Raw genomic sequence first — 16,201 nt, 5'->3', positions numbered from 1 at the left:
GCAAGAGTGCCAATTTCAAACCAAGAAAGAATATGAGATTCACATTCTTTTCACCAAGGTTAGACAACAACTACCAGGAGCTCAAGAAGACTTTCACCAAGAGAGAGAAATATTGGAAGGTAGAAAGGAGGTATTCACAATGGAGATCACAAATTTGGAACACTCATTGGAGATTCTAGGGAAGAAAGGCCATGCATTGTTTGGGAAATTTGTTTGACTGATAAGCGTTTCTTGTAGATAACACCTATAGCTCCCAAGAATATTTACACATTTGCAAGGATGCTACTAAGTTGCCTTAATGTGGTCACCATGCAATTGAATTTCTAGGACTTGACATGGGAAACCATGAAGGACTAAGTTGCCTTAGTGTGGTCACCATGCAATTGAATTTCTAGGACTTGACATGGGAAACCATGAAGGCCTTGATGTCATATTGTTATATTATGCAATTCAGACTTTTGTCTTTGAGTTGTTCCTTGGTGGTTTATAGGTTGCATAATGTCAGAGACTACTTGCGTCTACCAATGTATCCACTTGTCCTTAACTTTAGAGCTTGGGCCATAAACCTACTATTATCTCAAATATGTAATGAAAATGATCTGCCACTAGTATTTATTTCTCCCCCAATATATTCATTACCCCCAAGGTAAGCAGCCAAGAATGGAGGAAGCCTTACTTACAAGTAGAAAAATATGTATTCGCTTACTTCCATTCAACAAGAAGTTTCAGGATTAACCCATGTTACATGCCATACCCCAAAAGGTGGAAAAGAACACTGCTTGCATGAAAGAGGGAGAAAAACCCACACTAGGTGTTCAATTATCCTAAGTTCAACCCTCTATCTTTAATCTAGTTCAGGACATGCATCATGTGATTTTCTACTATAAATGGAGGTAAATTCTTGACCTAGATTTTGTGGCTACAACGTGCTTCATTTAATTATTGCTCACTCTTATTGATATACCCTAAAAAATCACACGATGGGGTGATAACAATCTTATCTTTGATCTTAATGAAGGACCAAATTAGGCAATTTTGTATTTCCATCATCTATTTCTTGGTGGGTACATGCTTTGTGATTTTGAGACAATTGTTGACATAGAATTCTAGCCTCCCTACAAATCATTCAAGGGAACTCAATACTCTTTGGAACTTCGACACTTATACTGGTGGCAAGTCTCCACAAATCATTTTTTGTAAATAAATATGGGTACATTTCTTGTACATAAAAAGGTCCTAATATATGTTAAAAGTCCTTGTCTCATCAGTCTTGTTGGACTGATATGGTAGTGTCTTTTTCTTATATATCACTTGCATAATCAATAAAAAATGCCATATATATTTTGTGCCCATAGTCACCAATCGATTTTTTGACCTATGGAATAGTCCTACTTTCACATATACATGTAGAGAGTTGCCACTCTTAGTATTGGCATAAGAGTCTAAAGTTACTTGAGACTTTCTAGTCTAAGCATAGTCTTTCTTATGTCTTGCATAGCATATTATTTTGTTTTGAAAAAAAAAAGAGGAAAGGAAAAGTTAAAAAGAGCTCTTACACACACATACACCGTGCACATTTCTTCTAGGATAGAAGATTTGACATTAAAAACCATCCAAGTTTTTGGATGGGGGACTTTATTGGGGATATCTGTTAAACCATTTCCAGAGACATCCACAACTTCGATGCTGGCCACCTTACCATATTTAACAACTTTGGTCGAAGGGAATGCCATATTTCATTGGAATGTTCTTATATTGTATTATTTTGTGTGTGTGATCACCGCTTATCTATTAAAGGTGCACCACAGAATCTTAGGTGGAGAGTACTAGTTGTGGATTAGGTGTTTACACAAGCTAGAGTGGTCAAATGAGACCTAAGACATAATTTTTAACTTTGTCCACCCAAGAGTGTAAACCCTAGAAGCCACATATAAAAGGCAAAATGTAACTGTCACCACTCATTCTCTTGTGCATAATCTAAGTGCGTGCTCTTTTCCTCTCCTCCCTTGCTTATTGCTTATATGTGTTGAGCTCTTATGTGCTCCATTGTGTGAGTGAGTGAGAGAGAGTGAGGGTCGAGCTCCTATTGGAGTAGTTGACGGAGTGGAGCTCTTGGGTTCTCTAGCACGACGACGCTACCTACGAGAATCCCAGGAGGCAACCTGCATTCACGAGGTGAGTGACACACCTCGACTGTGCATTTGTGTGCTAGGCCAAGACTAGTTGGTTTCTCAATTGAGCTATTGTGCTCTCGAGTGCGAAAGAGCAAAGCGCCATGGCGTGGTTGCACCACCCTTCCCATGGTACATTTGAATACTTGTGAATGGTTTAATTTCATGAGATTGCACCCTTCCCATGGTACATTTGAATACTTGTGAATGGTTCAATTTCATGAGATTTTTGCTTTCGGTTCAAGAATGAAAATGGTATATTTTTCTACATTGTGATTACTTTCTGTTGAAATTTCTTGTTAATTTCTGTTGTAATTTCTTGGTAGCTTAGGGAATTAATGTTTAGCTTTTACTTCTTCAAAATTGGGGCGTATTTTATTTTTTGTAATTTATGTGATCTCTGTTGCAATTTTTGTTTAACTTAGGAATGAATGTTTTTTTAATTTGGGGTGTCTTTTAGTTTTTGCAGGTTTTTTGTTCATTTCATATATTCACATAAAAGAAAAGAAACAATAAATTGGGCTAGAAATCAAATCAATTGGGGTAAACAGACCTCATCATTGGGTTTCAGGCATAGGATTTATCTTAATTTTGACTCCTTATACAGAGAAATTGGAGGGAAAACAACGATTTAGGGTGGACTTACAAGCCATATTAATTTTTGTGCTTTGCTTCTTTTCTGTTTTTTGCATTAATACTAATAACGTAAATTATTTGGGCTTAATCTCCTATAATTTGGGCCACTAGCTATTAGCCTTGGTTGGCTAGCTGCATTTAATGTAGACAAGCTTGATTAAGCCATCTTCTAATCTTGCATAGATTGAGGACCACCTCCATTGAAGTGAGCACCCACTGGGGGGACCTCCTCACCTAATTCTAGGTGCCTTCTTTTGGGCGGGACCGTTTGGGCTGGACATTCCACGTTCTCCTTCATATTTGAGTCTCATTTGGGTCTTTGAACCTTATTCCTAGACTAGTGCATTTGTTGCTTCATTTGAGGGTCACACAACACCCCTTTGCCTCTAACCTTCACCCAACATCACTTGCTATTTTCAACACTCCCTCTCAAGTGATGAACTCCTACCACACGATACCTACATTGGATCTACACTCTTAGTCATTTGCTAGAGTGGTTAGCTGCCCCTTGGCTACAATGTTGGATTAAGGCTTGAAGTTTCATACAAGGGTAGGTATACAATACAATCAGTGTGCTTAAACACAAGGTGAGAGATATGCCCTCTTCCATCATTTGGAAGGGGTATTTCAATGATTACCCTCCATCTTGGGAAGCCCCTTCACTTGGTTCTTCTCTTTCTTTGATCCTTTTTTTCTGGTCTAAGTGTTGGCTTGAGTTTTCTTTTTGTTCCAACAATATGTCTCTATATGTCCCTTCAGTTGGTTCTTCTTCCTTTGATCTTTTTTCCTTTTTTTGCTTTAGTTTGGCTTGAGTCTTCTTTTTGTTCCAACAATATTTCTCCATGTGGCCTAGTTTTCCACAAAAGTTGCACTTTACTTTGGCTCTTTGATCTCCAATCTAAAAAACTGAATTTTGAAACGATTGTGAGTTCTTTTATTTGGCACCAAACAAATTTTCTAGATTGTCCCACGTTCCTTTTGAATTTTCTTTTGATGCAATGAATGAAACTATCTCCTAGCTCTAATGCAATAATGGTTAGGGCTCTCTCATCTCTTCTCTAAGGCAAAGACTTTTCTCTTCTCCTTACCCTGGGACACTTCTCTCTTCCATTCATAATCCCCCAAAGTCCATCCTAGAATTGAACCCTTAAAACCAACTATGATTAGCACTAATCACACCATTAGTAGATGTAATTTTTTGCTAACAAAATAGAGAATGATTTGAAGATTAAAGCCCAAGAACTTGTTGTTTGAGCTCAACGAAGTGACACATCCTCCACATGATGTATATTGTAGCTTTGGCTCAAAGTACTTGCAAGATGCAATGAGATAAAAGCTTGAATTTACCCTCATGCTGGAATTTTGCCTCCACTTGCAGGGTGCTTTTGGAAGCTTTGATTTGATCTCTTCACTTCTCCTTTGGGCCTAGCCACATCGAGGGGGTCGGGTATGGAATAAGAGTCAGCCACTCTAGAGGAATAGCTGAGTCAATGTTGATGCTGAGCCTATCTCTACCCCGAATCCCTGTCAGGCCTCTCTCCTGCTCCTCATGAGGTAACTGCCTGTGTTCAATCCAATCTCCAAGAGACCTGGCTGGTCCCATGCTCAAGGCATCCCAAGATATGTGCGATTGGGCCCCTAGCATGTGGCCACTGGGTAAACGGATCAGGGGGTTCCAGATCAAAGGCTGCCGAAGCTGCTTCTCTAAGGCCATTGGAACAATCTGTTTCAGGGTTGGCGTGAGATGTTCCCAAGCATGAAGTAGACTGGTTGTGAATCTGTCCTCAAAGATAGGACTAAAACCACAGGCTCGCATCTTTGTGAAGATCCATCTAGTACTTTGCGGCCACGGGCCTCCAAGGCTTAGAGTGCGGGCTGAAATCCGGGCCAAGAGAAAATCCTTCCAAGGCTCACCACTGGGTTGGAGCCCTCTGACAATCAACTTGCCCAACAAGGCACGGCTCTGTATAGCTGGATCAATGAGACCTAGCCCCCTCTGCTACGTGGCTAAATGATCACTCTCCATGCCACCTTGGCCCCCTGGCTGGGCCTCCCATCACTTCCGATCCACAAGAAGTTCCAGATTATCAAACGTTGTACCTGGCCAATACAGGCCTGAGAAAAGGCCCAGCACGAGGACATGGTGGCAAGCAGTACTCGGTTCGCCACAACCACTCTACCTGCCTGCTAGAGATAGCCTCGCCGAGCTCCAGTAGAGAAGCTTCTTCCAAATAATCATAAGAAGCGGAGCGAGCTTCTGCTCGGGAGAGATATTAATACCAAGATGGCAGCTGAGGTATCGGACTAGAGTGCCCCTTGACTTGGAAAGCCTCAACTGGTCACCAGGTCGAGGTGGGTGATGAGCCTACCAAAAAACCACACGACTTGTGCCAGTTAATCTATGCTCCTAATGCACGACAGAAAATCTCTATCGCCTCCACAAATCTCTAGAGATTCCCAACATCTCTCGCAAGGTAGGCTGTTGTGTCGTCTACAAACTCTGAGTCCGACAGCTCCTCCTTCATGTGGAGGGGAAGGCGCAATCCCTGAAGTCTGGTCCCCTGGGCGGAGAGAAAACTACTCATGGTCTCTGCGACAAATAGAAAGAGGTACAGTGCCAGAGGTCATCCCTGTTGAACCGAGCAGGAGAGGGGGAATCTATCGCCTTGGGCTCCTTGAATGAGAACCTGCTGGTTGTGAGATGTTGAATAAAGTCCTAAGACTCAGCGAATCCACTCCATGGGGAATCCCATCCGGCTCATAGTGCCCTCTAGAAAGCTCCAATCCACCCTATCATAAACTTTCTCAAAGTCAAGGAGTAGCACAATGAGGTCCTGTTGTTGCATCCGGGCCGAAGCTATCACCTCCCAAAAGGTAAAGATGTTGTCCAGAATACTCCGATCCTAAACAAAACCAGTCTAAGTGTCATGGATCAAGTCTGGGAGGGAAGTCTGAAGTCGCCTCTGATGGCCCTGGCCAAAATCTTGTAGGCCGTGCCTAGAAGAGTGATGGGTCTCCACTGCCAGATCTCCAATCTATCACTACCCTCCTTGGGAATCAAATGTATCAAGCCCTCTATGAGCCTCTTTGGCATGGCACCTGTGAGAGCATAATCTCATTGAAGGCAGCACGAAGGCCACCTTCCATGAGGTCCCAATGCCGAAGAAAGAGAGAAGCAGGAAGCCCATCCACCCTCGGGCATTTGCCCACTGGGTAATGCCTTCACCGCCTCTGCCAGCTCCTCTGCAGTAAAAGGAGTCAATAAGAAAGACCGAAGGGAGGGGGGAACCACCTCTCTCGTGTGTCTCCAGAATCTCTCACGTGCATCCATCACCTGAGGGGATAATGGGGCACCAGTGAGAAGAGACCGGAAGAAATCCGTAGAGCGACGGCTCTCACCTCTACGGGGGATCGGAAACAATAACTCCATCCTAGCCACGTAGCCTGCGAATACCGTCTCTCCTCCTGTGAGGGCCGGCTATCTCAAAAAAGTCTCCAGTAACTCTGTCTCACCAGCTTGAGTCCAGAATGAGGCCCTAGCATGGTATCTATACTCCACCCTCCTCTCCTCAATGGACAAAATCTCCGTGCGGGCAGCAACGATCTGGCTCTCAATCCACGGGCTGTCCGGGGAACTCTCCTGAAGATGCTGTAAAGAGGCTAGGCCCCTTCTCAAACTCCTCTCCTGCTCTCGAAATTCCTCCAATCTACTATGGGCTGCCTCCTGCAAGAAAATACTGACCTCCCCCAGGCCCTCATCCAAAGTGCACGCTGCAGATCTTGAGGAAAAGTCCAGACCCACCCATATCTGCTCAATCTGGCTACAAATCTCGGGGTCCTGAATGAGGCTGTCTGGAATCCTTGAGCTCGCATGTCTGTGATGCCTCCATGGATCCTCAAGGGACATAATAACTAGGGCATGATCTGAAAATGTAGTGCCTACCAGAATACCAACCATGCCTCCACGGCTGCAAGCCCACTCGTCAACATAAAACCTATCCAACCGAGAGAGGTTGGGGCTAGTGCCTGCCTATCCGATGCCTATCCGATCGAGAAAAGCTAAGACTCCCAGGGTTGCGCCCAAACTTTGGAATATGCCAAGGGTCTTGTCCCTTAAGAATCACTATCATCTCCTCCCATGCAAAGTACTCCACCCCAGAATTAGTAGCTGTGCCACCTGTCCTTTGCTGCCTCTATCATGTTGAAGTGACCGCCCATGCACCAAAAATCAACCTGGGGAAGGGCCTGTCGGACAGTGCTCCAAAAGATAGCTCTACTTGTAGCCGCATTCGGGGCATAAATGTTGAGGAAGCCAACGCTATCCTGGTAACCCACTGAGTACGTCCTGGAACTATGACTCCTGATCCTGTCACTCACAGACGGCAAAAGCTGCTCACTGACAGAGAGACACACTCCTCCCTGCGTCCCTGAAGGGCCGAAGGATGGAGACCAAAAAGTATGACTCTTGCCTGGTAGAATCTTCCTGCAGTGGCCGGAACACCCCTGAGTAAGATGGTGCTCCTAGAGGAAAAGAATGTTGATAGATCCCCCCACCATAGCTCGATATAGCTCTCCTCTAAGGACACCTCGTCTCTGAAAGCATTGAGGCCCCCCTAAGTCCTGAATGTTCCATGAGACAATCCTCATATCAATCTCTGTGTGAGGCGGAACTACCAAAACCACCTCCACTCGAAGAGTCTTGGACGCGGGCTTAGACAGGGAATAGTCACAATCTGTCTTGGTACTGAGTCGCACCAAGTGGCCGTGGATCCTGCCCTCCATGTACTGCCGCTCTGCCCGAGTGCGAGAGTATTCATACTCCGTGCTCCATCGATCACAATGGAGGTATCTATAAGAAGAGGGAAGAGGTAGTGCGAGAGAGGTATGCATGAACACAAGAAGCAACACCTCCAATCCACCAAGCTCCATCCTGGCCAAAGGCCATAGATGAGTAAGAACATCGATGATTCGGAGATCCTGCAGATGATGCGATAGCTCAACTGCCTGATCCTGTATGGTAGCGCTCATTGGCTTGATTTATATGCACATGATCCCTCTTTCACTTTGTATGCATGTGATGTGTCGTTGATTGTCTCACAAGTCATTCATGCAGATGATCCCTGTTTCTCTTTGTATGCATGTGATGTGTTGTTAATTTAGGCTATTGATTTCGATCTCAACAAACTTTTACATGAACTTTTACATGAGAGAGAGAGAGAGAGAGAGAGAGAGAGAGAGAGAGAGAGATTTACTTGACTGGTTCTAGTGATTCAAATTTTCATTTGTTAAGGAGTAGGGAATTAGGTATTTTTTCATAAGAAAAGTTTTTTTAATTAAAAAAAGACCAATAATACACAAGGAGAGGAGCCTGCATTTCCACAATATCATCACATTGTCCTTATTGAACTTCTGAACAGCCACAAATTACATGGACATTTAAACAGCTTTTTGTGGCAAAGAATCCTTACCATGTAACACACCTATAACCCTAATTAGTTGAGAATAGTGCTTGATATCTGATATCTTAAGGAACAAGGATTCAAGCATACCACTCCTTATGGAGTCAATTTAAAGACAGATAAAGAGGTCTGTTCAAGACCATTGACCCAGGGGAAAGGGTTTTTTTTTTTGGAGAGGTGGGTAAGAGAGGGAAGGGGGGGTATATTACAATGTCTTGACCAAACCCAAAGGTGTTTTATATACTGCACCTTCTACGGTTGCGATGGACAGCTTCTCATTGTGACAAAGCATCTGCTCCTTGAGCTCTTCCTTCAACATCACAAACTTTGAGTCAATGCAACCTTCCAACTTTATGTGTATCCCTCTTTGTGGGTGAGTTTTCCTCTAACAACAAATTAGTGCAGCTTGTCCTTGATCTCAGTTGAGCTTCAACCAGACTCGTTTACCGTACTACTATAAACCAATGCTTTCCGGATTTTTGCTACATCATCCCACCTCCCCTCAGCAGCATAAATATTTGATAACAACACATAAGGTGCAGAGACTTTAGGATCTAGCTTTATAGCATGCTCTGCAGCACGTTTTCCGCGTTCCATATCGCGATGTGTTCTGCAAGCCGCAAGAAAGGCCTTCCATGCAACAACATCTGGTTCAACCGGCATATCCTTCAGAAATGCCTCCGCTTCCTCCAAGTGTCCAAACCGTCCAAGAAGGTCAATCATGCTACCATAGTGTTCCACTGATGGTGAAATGCCATAATCTTTACTCATAGAAGCAAAGTAACCTTTGGCTTCATTCACTAGGCCTGCATGGCTGCATGCATGAAGAACGCTGACAAAGGTTATTTCATCCGGCCAGACATCTTCCTGCTGCATTTGTGAAAAGAGTTCAAGGACCTCTTTGCCCATTCCATGCTGAGCATATGCAGTAATGATGACATTCCAGCATACAACATTCCTTTCAAGTATTCGATCAAATACCTTACGACCATTATCCAAATCCCCGCACTTACCATACATGCGTACAACAGCGGTCCCCACAACAGCCGCGGACTCAAATCCAGCATCAATAAGACTCTTATGAATCATCTTACCCTCTTCTAATGCCGCCATGGTGGCACATGCACCAAGGACACTAATGAATGTGACATCATTGGGTTTCATTTCCTCATGCTGCATTTGAAAATATAGCAGTACTGCCTCTTTGCTGTGTCCATGTTGTTCATATGCTGTAATCATGGCATTCCATGAGACAACTGTGCGCTCGGGCATTCTATCAAACACTGTTTTTGCATCGTCTAAACTCCCACACTTGCTGTACATGGTAATAAAAGCATTCCCTATGACAGCATGTGACTCAAAACCTGTGTCAATAATAAAGGCATGAATGATCCTACCTTTTGTAAGGTCAGAGCATGCGTCAACCATGGTGCTGAAGGTGTATTGGTCTGGTTTCATGCCTTTCGAGCTCATCAGTTGGACAATACAAAGAGTGTCAGTGCTACGTCTATGCTGAGTGTATGCAGCAAGTAAGGTATTCCACGTGACGATATCTCGTTGACGCATTCTATTAAAAACACCTTCAGCAAGGTCCAAGCTCCCACATTTCCCATACATATTTACCAGGGCGGTGCCAATGACGACATCTGCCTCCATGCCAGCATGGATGATGCTAACATGAACCGAAGTACCCTTATCATCCGCTCCTAAATTGGCACAAGCACTAAGGACTGATACATAGGTGCTATGGTTGGGCTTCACATCTTCCTGGTCAACTACTTTCTCAAAAATTTCTAAGGCATATTTGTCATCTTGATGGTGAACACATGCTGCAACCATGGCATTCCAAGAGACCACATCATGGTGGGGAATCCTGTCAAACATCCTGCAGGCCTTTTCTAGACTTCCACACTTGGCATACATGTTCAAAAGAGCAGTCCCAACAACAACATCCGACTCAAGGCCGGCATTCACAACACTTGCATGAATGATGTGGCCTTCTGCTAGGAGGTCCATGTTAGAACATGCACCTAGCGCAGAACTGAAGGTGAAGTTGTCTGGCTCGATTTCTTCTGCTATCATTTGTCGGAACAAAACCAGGGCATCATCGCAACATTCGTTCTGTGTGTAAGCTGAAATCATAATGTTCCAAGAGTAAACATTCCTTCTTCTGATACCATCAAACACGGAACGTGCATCTTCGACAGCGCCGCATTTGCCGTACATCTCTACAACCATACTCCCTAGAATCCTATCGTTTGAAAAACTACTTCTACAGATGTGGTCATGGACACGCATGCCATGGGAGAGAGCTTTAGAATTGGCGCAGCGGCGCAGCAGATCCAAATAGGTTAGAAATTCCACTGATGTGCCGTGATGTTGGAGCAGATCCACTTCTTCAGTAAGTGCCCAATTGGGGTCGCAAGATAGCACAGAAGTTTCTGAGCTACCAAGGCCGAGAGGGGCATTATCCAGGAATGCGGCATGGGCATAATCAGGGGCTTCCGATGTGCGAACGGAACCAAATGATAGCTTGGAAAACAAGAAGCACTTAGAGAAAGATAACTTGGTGGCACGGAAGCACCTTGAGGATGAGAGCTGTGGAAACCTAACCGAGCCATGGATGCGGCAATACGATCCAGAATTGAACGAAGAGGCTGCCCTGCTGATGCCAGAACAAAGAAGCTCGCATTTCTCCTCTCGGCAGAGAGGAAGGGAAGGGTCTCTGAATGAGCTTGGGGCTGCAAAAGGGCCCTCGAAGACGGAAGCCATCGTGCCTGCTGAGCAGGCACAATGGAGAGAGTGCCGTAGCGTTACTCTCCCCAGCAGGAGAGGGAGAGACCATCGCTTCTTGGCTTCATACGCGCTCCTTCTAGCTAGTGATGCTTGTCTTTTACGTGTTAATTCTGATAAACATAAATAGATTAGTCGATTAGCTGTTACTTCAATTATTTGAGTGACTTTGATTAGCTACTACTAATTCAAGTTTTTTTAACATAATATATATATATATATATATATATATATATATATATAAAATCAACGTTACTTATGTGAAAAAATGAGTATGCCTAAGAATTGTTTGCACATCTCATCTTCACAAATCTTCTTAAGACGTAAAAGAACATAGATTTGTAAAAACCAAAAATAATTATTGAAAATTTACTATGAGAAAAACTTCAAGAGAGATTCTCTCCATTTCTTTCTTTCATTTATTGTAAAGTGGTCCAATATTGAACTAATTGATTTGAAATGATGATATGATATTGGTTTGGATATTTGTGTAAATATTTTTGATATTGATAACGAAATTATGAATCTACATAAAAGTACAAAATAAGATACAACATCCTTTTTCATCAAATAGCAGCAGCAAGTCCACTCATCAATTTTTTATACGTTTTATGGACATAGACCCACTAATGCATGTCCATAGAAGATGAATCATGTTTGGCACAACCAGACTACTCATAATAGTGTCCTAAAGCCTAAATTAGGTGCAACAAATGTTTTAAAACCTGGAACCTTTACCAAATAATAGTGTCCTAAAGCCTAAATTAGGTGCAACAAATGTTTTAAAACCTGGAACCTTTACCAAATAAAGGTGGTTGTGATTTTATTTACTTGACCTACCATTCTTGTGTACTGTCAATATTGCCAATGTTGCCAACAAAAAACGAAAGCTGTGACCAAATGGATCTTATGAAGAGACCTTTGAACATAATGAAAGGAAAGTTTTTGGCAGGTCATCTGTAAACTCCCCCGACGTTATGGTTCCTCCTCCCACACATGATATTTTAATTATATTATCAAAATAAGCACTTGGAGCCATTAACTCGCCATTAATAGAGCGTTGTCATAAAATTGGGCTTTTCGTTCATGAAAAGTAACCTTTGTCCAATGTCTAAGGCTTCAAACTAACATAACCTTTGCCCAACAATTATTATTAGCTTTGATAGAAGCAAAACACTCACTCACTCAATGTTCACATATCAAAGAGAACACAAGGGAGAGGGAGAGTGTAAAAGGCTTGTTCACTAGGAGCAAGAGCTCAAGGTACAATGAAGTACAAAATGAACATCAACCCTAAATTAAGGATGAGCAGCACTAGTTAGTGATATCCATATAAACAATTAGCACTAGTTAGTCCTAGCTAGGTCAACAAAGCTATGTTAGTAAACATATGCTAGGAAGACTAAGTAAACTATACAAAGTAAAAATTGCATAATTTGAGTAAATGTTTCATCAAAAAAGGGATCAGCTCCAAATGTATGAACTAGGAAATCATTATATTACCAAGTACAATTACAAAAGACCTTACATTTTTAATGTAAAATATGTGGTAACTTATTTCATTATAAAAGGGCTAGTATAAAAAGCTATGACAATGTAAAAGTGAACTATACAATCACTTATCATCATTGATGATATGACGACAAGATTGATGTTATAATAGAGCATCATGGTGGACCCTTCTCCATTGAGAGCATACTTGATCACTCTCTATGTCCATATGCAATGTCATTGGACATCTAATGGAGAACGCAAGGTGATCTGTAACTGCTAGCCACAATGTTAGCCAATGAGTTACCTGTGTGGTGGCAAGATAGTTTTTCCTTGCTTTGCTGTCTTAACTTCTCGACCACCTAAAACATGCCCATATGATTCCATGGACATCCAATGGAGAACGCAAGGTGAGATCTGCTACTGCTAGCCACAATGCTAGCCAATGAGTTACCTGTGTGGCAAGGTAGTTTCTTAGTTTTTTTATTGCTTTGCTATGTTAACTTCTCGACCACCTAAAACGTGCTGACATGATTCCATAGACATTTGTACCAACAATGTGAGAGTACTCTTCTTCATATTATACTCTGGATGATGTTGACAGAAGGTTCTCAGCCTCTTGTATATAGCAGTGGTTCATTATGCAGAGGGATCACAAAAGTGTTTCTCTCTCTCTCTCTCTCTCTCTCTCTCTCTCTCTCTCTCTCTCTCTCTCTCACAATCTTCTTGTGAGTAAATTCCCTTAAACTTCACTACTAGTGTGTTGGGAAGCATGCGACTATAGCAGTTATACTCCTTTGGGCCTCATGCAACAGGTCCATATGTAAATGCTACAAAACACCAATCTAGAAAAACTTCTACCTCATGCCAAACAACTTGGAATAAGAATTATTGGATCTAATCATACATTATCATGTTGTGCTATAGCATTGTTTATCCTTTCCTTAGGCATGCTTGGTGTTTCACTCCATTTGATTAGGTTGTTATGTATTAGGTCTCCCTATTACATCGTCATGTTGTGCGATAGCACTATTTATCCTTTCCTCAAGCATAAGTACATCACATTTACCTGGATTGGGCTATTATCCATTAGGTCTCCCTATTAAATCATCATATTGTGCTCTGTAGCACTATTTATCCTTTCCTCAAGCATAGGTATATTTTCTTGGGATCAACATGTATGCCTTTAGCAAAAACTATATGTCCCAAATACTCAATCTCACTCTGGAAGAAACTACTCTTTTCAGGATTAATGTAAAGTTCATTTTCCTTGAGCAAATTAAATACAATTTCCAAGTGTTTTTCGTGCTCTTCTTCAGATTTACTAAAAACTAAGATATCATTGAAAAAGGAAACCACAAAGTTTTGATGTTCAAGAAAGATTCTATTCATTATACGACTAAAAGTTGCAAGAGCATTAGTAAGACCGAATGGCATTACTAAAAACTCAAAGTGACCAGTCTGAGTTTTAAAAGTAGTTTTATAGATATCTTGCTCGGCCATTCTTACTTGATGATATCCAGATTTTAGGTCAATTTTGCTAAAGACGCTGGCTCCCCTAAACTTATCAAATAGATCATCAACTCTAGGAATTGGAAATCTATTCTTGACAGTGTTCTTGTTGAGAGCCCTGTTGACAGTGTTCTATTGAGAGCCCTGTAGTCTACACACATACAATAAGTATCATTTTTCTTTTTTACAAGAAGAATTGGCGCTCCATATGGTGAACTACTTGGTCTAATAAGTCCCTAAGAAAGTAATTCCTCGATTTGAGTCCGAATTTCTCTTTGCTCAAGAGGGTTAACTCATAAGGTGCTCTACAAGGCGGTGCACTACTAGGAATAATGTCTATGTGATAATCTTCAGGATGTGATCTAGGGAGTCCAGGAGAGGTAACTCATAGAAAACAGTCAGAAAATTTAGAAATGAAAGAGTCATGGGATGTATCCCTAGGAGGTGGTTCTTGAGCACTAAGCTGGTTAACCAAAATTTAAAAAAAGTTTTATCCCTCTTCCTCAAAGCCCTTTTGGCCTGAGTATGGCTCAAAAGTGGTTGATCCTTACCCTCAAAAATTCCTTGCAAACAAACATTTTTACCATGATGTATAAAAGACATTGTGTGCTTTGTATAGTCAATATGTGGTGTGTACTCATGTCGAAAAGGAATTCCCAAAATCATGTCAATACCATGCAAAGGTGCTACTAAGATAGTACATTGATTTGAAAATTGTGCAATAGAAAAAGCAAGATTCTTTACTTTCTTAGTGCAATTATACTTTTGATTTTGAAAAGCAGCCTTTACTTTAAAACGAGAAGGAATCATGTCAAGATTAAGAGCATGTGCAAGACATTCAGAAATAAAATCGTGTGTACTACCATCATCATGTAAGATTGTGATTTCCTTATCTTGAAATTTTCCCTTAATTTTAAGTAAATTATGTGGTGAAAAAGAATGAGGATCAAGGTTAGAAGTACCTTCTTGATTAGATTTACCATTGTACTCGTTACCACATCAGACTCTGGCTTGTAGTTGTTGTCTCGTAATAAGTATCATCGTCATCTCCATTGCCAGTGTCTTCATCTCCATCCACCATGTTAAGCAATGCCATTGGCTTCTTTTTCTTCTTGTTGTTGTCATTTGGACACTTATTAGCATAGTGTCCCCTTTGATGGCAAGTGTAACATTAAACATTGCTTGCTTTTTCATCTCGAGTCAATGAATCTGGAATATCTGTCTTCTTTGGTTCTCCACTCGCTCCATTACTATTGTTGCCAATCTTTGCTTTGTTGTTGTTGTTGTTATTGAATTGTTGACTTCTTTGATCTTGACCCTTGTTAAAAGGTCGCTTGAATGAAGAACGCTTGTCAAAACCACTAGAAGACATCAAATCTTTGGAGAATTTAGAAGTATGATTCTCCTGTTGGAACCTGGGCACACCATTTTTCTTTTCACAATTTAGAGCAAGAGATTTAGTAGAGGAAAGAGTGTGAGGACGAAACATATTAACCTCCGCTCTAATCTTTGGATCCAATCCTGAGATGAACTTCCTTTTAAGATGCTTTTCATGCACTTTTTCTATAGATTGCATTTGAATGAGAGCATTCCAAAAATTTTCAATATAGGTTTGGACATCCTCCGCTTTCAATTGCCTAAGAGTGTCCTAATGCTGTTGGGCTTTAGCCTTGTACTGAGGAGGTAGAAATTGTCTCTTAATTTCGTGCTGAAAATCCTCCTAAGTATGAGGTTTATGCCACCCATTCTTGGTAGCATTCCACCATAAAGCAGCATTCTGAATCAAGTGATTCGCAGCACATTTGACCTCGTCTTTCACAAAAAATTTCTCTCCTAAAAAATAATCATCGAATTGGCTAAGCCAACAAGCCAAAAGAGTGCGTGCGTCCTTCTTTCCATCAGAATTTTGAAAAGAAAAAGCCTTGCAACTAATGCGAGATTCTTTTCGAGCTATTTGAGCATCTAAAGTTGCTTTTACGGTTCCAAGAATAGAATTGTCATCATTATCACCTTCATTGTCATGCTTATGCCTTTTACGTGATTTCAATTGGTCTTCTAATGCAAGTCGATGAGTGCGTTCATTGACCAATTGTGCTTGCAAAGCTGTGAGTTGCTCTTGAATAGATGGAAGTGCAGGTA

At 41.6% G+C, this 16,201-nt stretch overlaps 1 protein-coding gene across 1 annotated transcript; it reads right to left on the bottom strand.

The window, feature by feature from the left end:
* Positions 1-8,322: 8,322 nt before the first annotated feature.
* On the bottom strand, positions 8,323-11,187 carry LOC147626955 (putative pentatricopeptide repeat-containing protein At3g01580). The gene has a single exon (XM_086815510.1). It carries the CDS (start codon positions 11,036-11,038, stop codon positions 8,696-8,698), a length of 2,343 nt encoding a protein of 780 aa, XP_086671636.1. The 5' UTR covers positions 11,039-11,187; the 3' UTR covers positions 8,323-8,695.
* Positions 11,188-16,201: the final 5,014 nt, after the last annotated feature.

Source organism: Cibotium barometz, chromosome 21 (genome assembly GCF_041138505.1).
Source record: "Cibotium barometz isolate CiBa-2024 chromosome 21, ASM4113850v1, whole genome shotgun sequence".
In the NCBI taxonomy this organism is placed as follows: Eukaryota; Viridiplantae; Streptophyta; class Polypodiopsida; order Cyatheales; family Cibotiaceae; genus Cibotium; species Cibotium barometz.
Note: the sequence above shows the minus strand (reverse complement) of the source record. Positions and strands in the feature narration are given on the sequence as shown.

What these genes read in the sequence shown, in the direction of transcription:
- LOC147626955 (XM_086815510.1), bottom strand. Translation starts at nt 11,038, where the DNA reads ATGGCTTCCGTCTTCGAGGGCCCTTTTGCAGCCCCAAGCTCATTCAGA.